The sequence below is a fragment of the Perkinsus marinus genome, assembly GCF_000006405.1.
Source record: "Perkinsus marinus ATCC 50983 genomic scaffold scf_1104296970078, whole genome shotgun sequence".
NCBI lineage: Eukaryota > Perkinsozoa > Perkinsida > Perkinsidae > Perkinsus > Perkinsus marinus.
In genome coordinates, this window is record NW_003202578.1 from 1 (window position 1) to 1,026 (window position 1,026).

Below are 1,026 nucleotides of genomic sequence, written 5' to 3' on the forward strand. Positions count from 1 at the left end.
GACACAATTCGATTCCGGATGAGTCGCTCGTCACTTGAACTCCTAAGCATGTTTCCCATGCTTCTCCAATCCGCGAATGATGAGGATGGCGTTAAGGCTCTCGAATATCTCGTGCGTGAGACGAGAAGTGATGTTAAAGGGGTCTTGTTTACGGATGGGTTCACAGGACCCTGGTGAATCGCCGATTCGCCAATTACTTCAGATCGGAGGATAGCTAGCCGGTGTCTCAGTATAGAATTTTCGAGTTTTCGAATTGTCTCACGCGCTGCCTCGTTTCACATAATTTCACATACTCTCGAGTAAATTGAAGCAATATTCATATGTCTGGTAGAAGACATGTCTAACACCTCGCTCTTGACGACTTTATACGCAATCGGTCGCGCATTTTACACGGAATTGCGACTTTCGCTGGCGTTTGACGAAATGTTGAATCTGTTATCCACTTCGTATAATTCCGCTCGGCCTGAAACTGTGATACACGTAATACGGGTTCATTTCTACTGATAATGATATACTCGACCTATCCGAATCTAGGCTGAGACACTTAGGAACGTGTGTTACTCAGATGAGTCACCCTTCCACACTTACGTCACGTGAGTGCGACGGAGTGACGTACGTGCCAACACGGATGACCCGCCACGCATCCACGCAATCTGCGTCACACGGTGGGGTAGTTTATGCGTACAGTTCGGCACAACGAATAACTCTCTCGTACCTCGCAATGAAGCTCCTCGTAACATTATTCGTGTTCTTCTCGTGCGGTATTCTTTACGTCAAGGCAAGGGTGGATGGAAATGAAAATATCCGCGGGCTCGGTCCTGTGAACGGCGATCCCAACGACAAATACTATTACGGACAGGAGGATTATCTCGAGGCCATCTCTGTACCGAAGGCTTGGAGTATCCTGGACTCTATACCAAAGAGAACGCAGGTGACCATCGCAGTTATAGACGATGGAATCGAGGCAAGTCACCCTGATTTGAAGGGCGTCGTCATCGAGGGCTACAACGTCGTTGATAAAAATAG

At 47.9% G+C, this 1,026-nt stretch overlaps 1 protein-coding gene across 1 annotated transcript; it reads left to right on the top strand.

Moving 5' to 3' along the window:
• Nucleotides 1-721: 721 nt before the first annotated feature.
• On the top strand, nucleotides 722-931 carry Pmar_PMAR010385 (hypothetical protein; the record flags this gene model as incomplete). Its single annotated transcript, XM_002767747.1, has 1 exon — nucleotides 722-931. A coding segment is annotated over one exon (210 nt), but the record flags the coding sequence as incomplete, so codon positions are not given.
• Nucleotides 932-1,026: the final 95 nt, after the last annotated feature.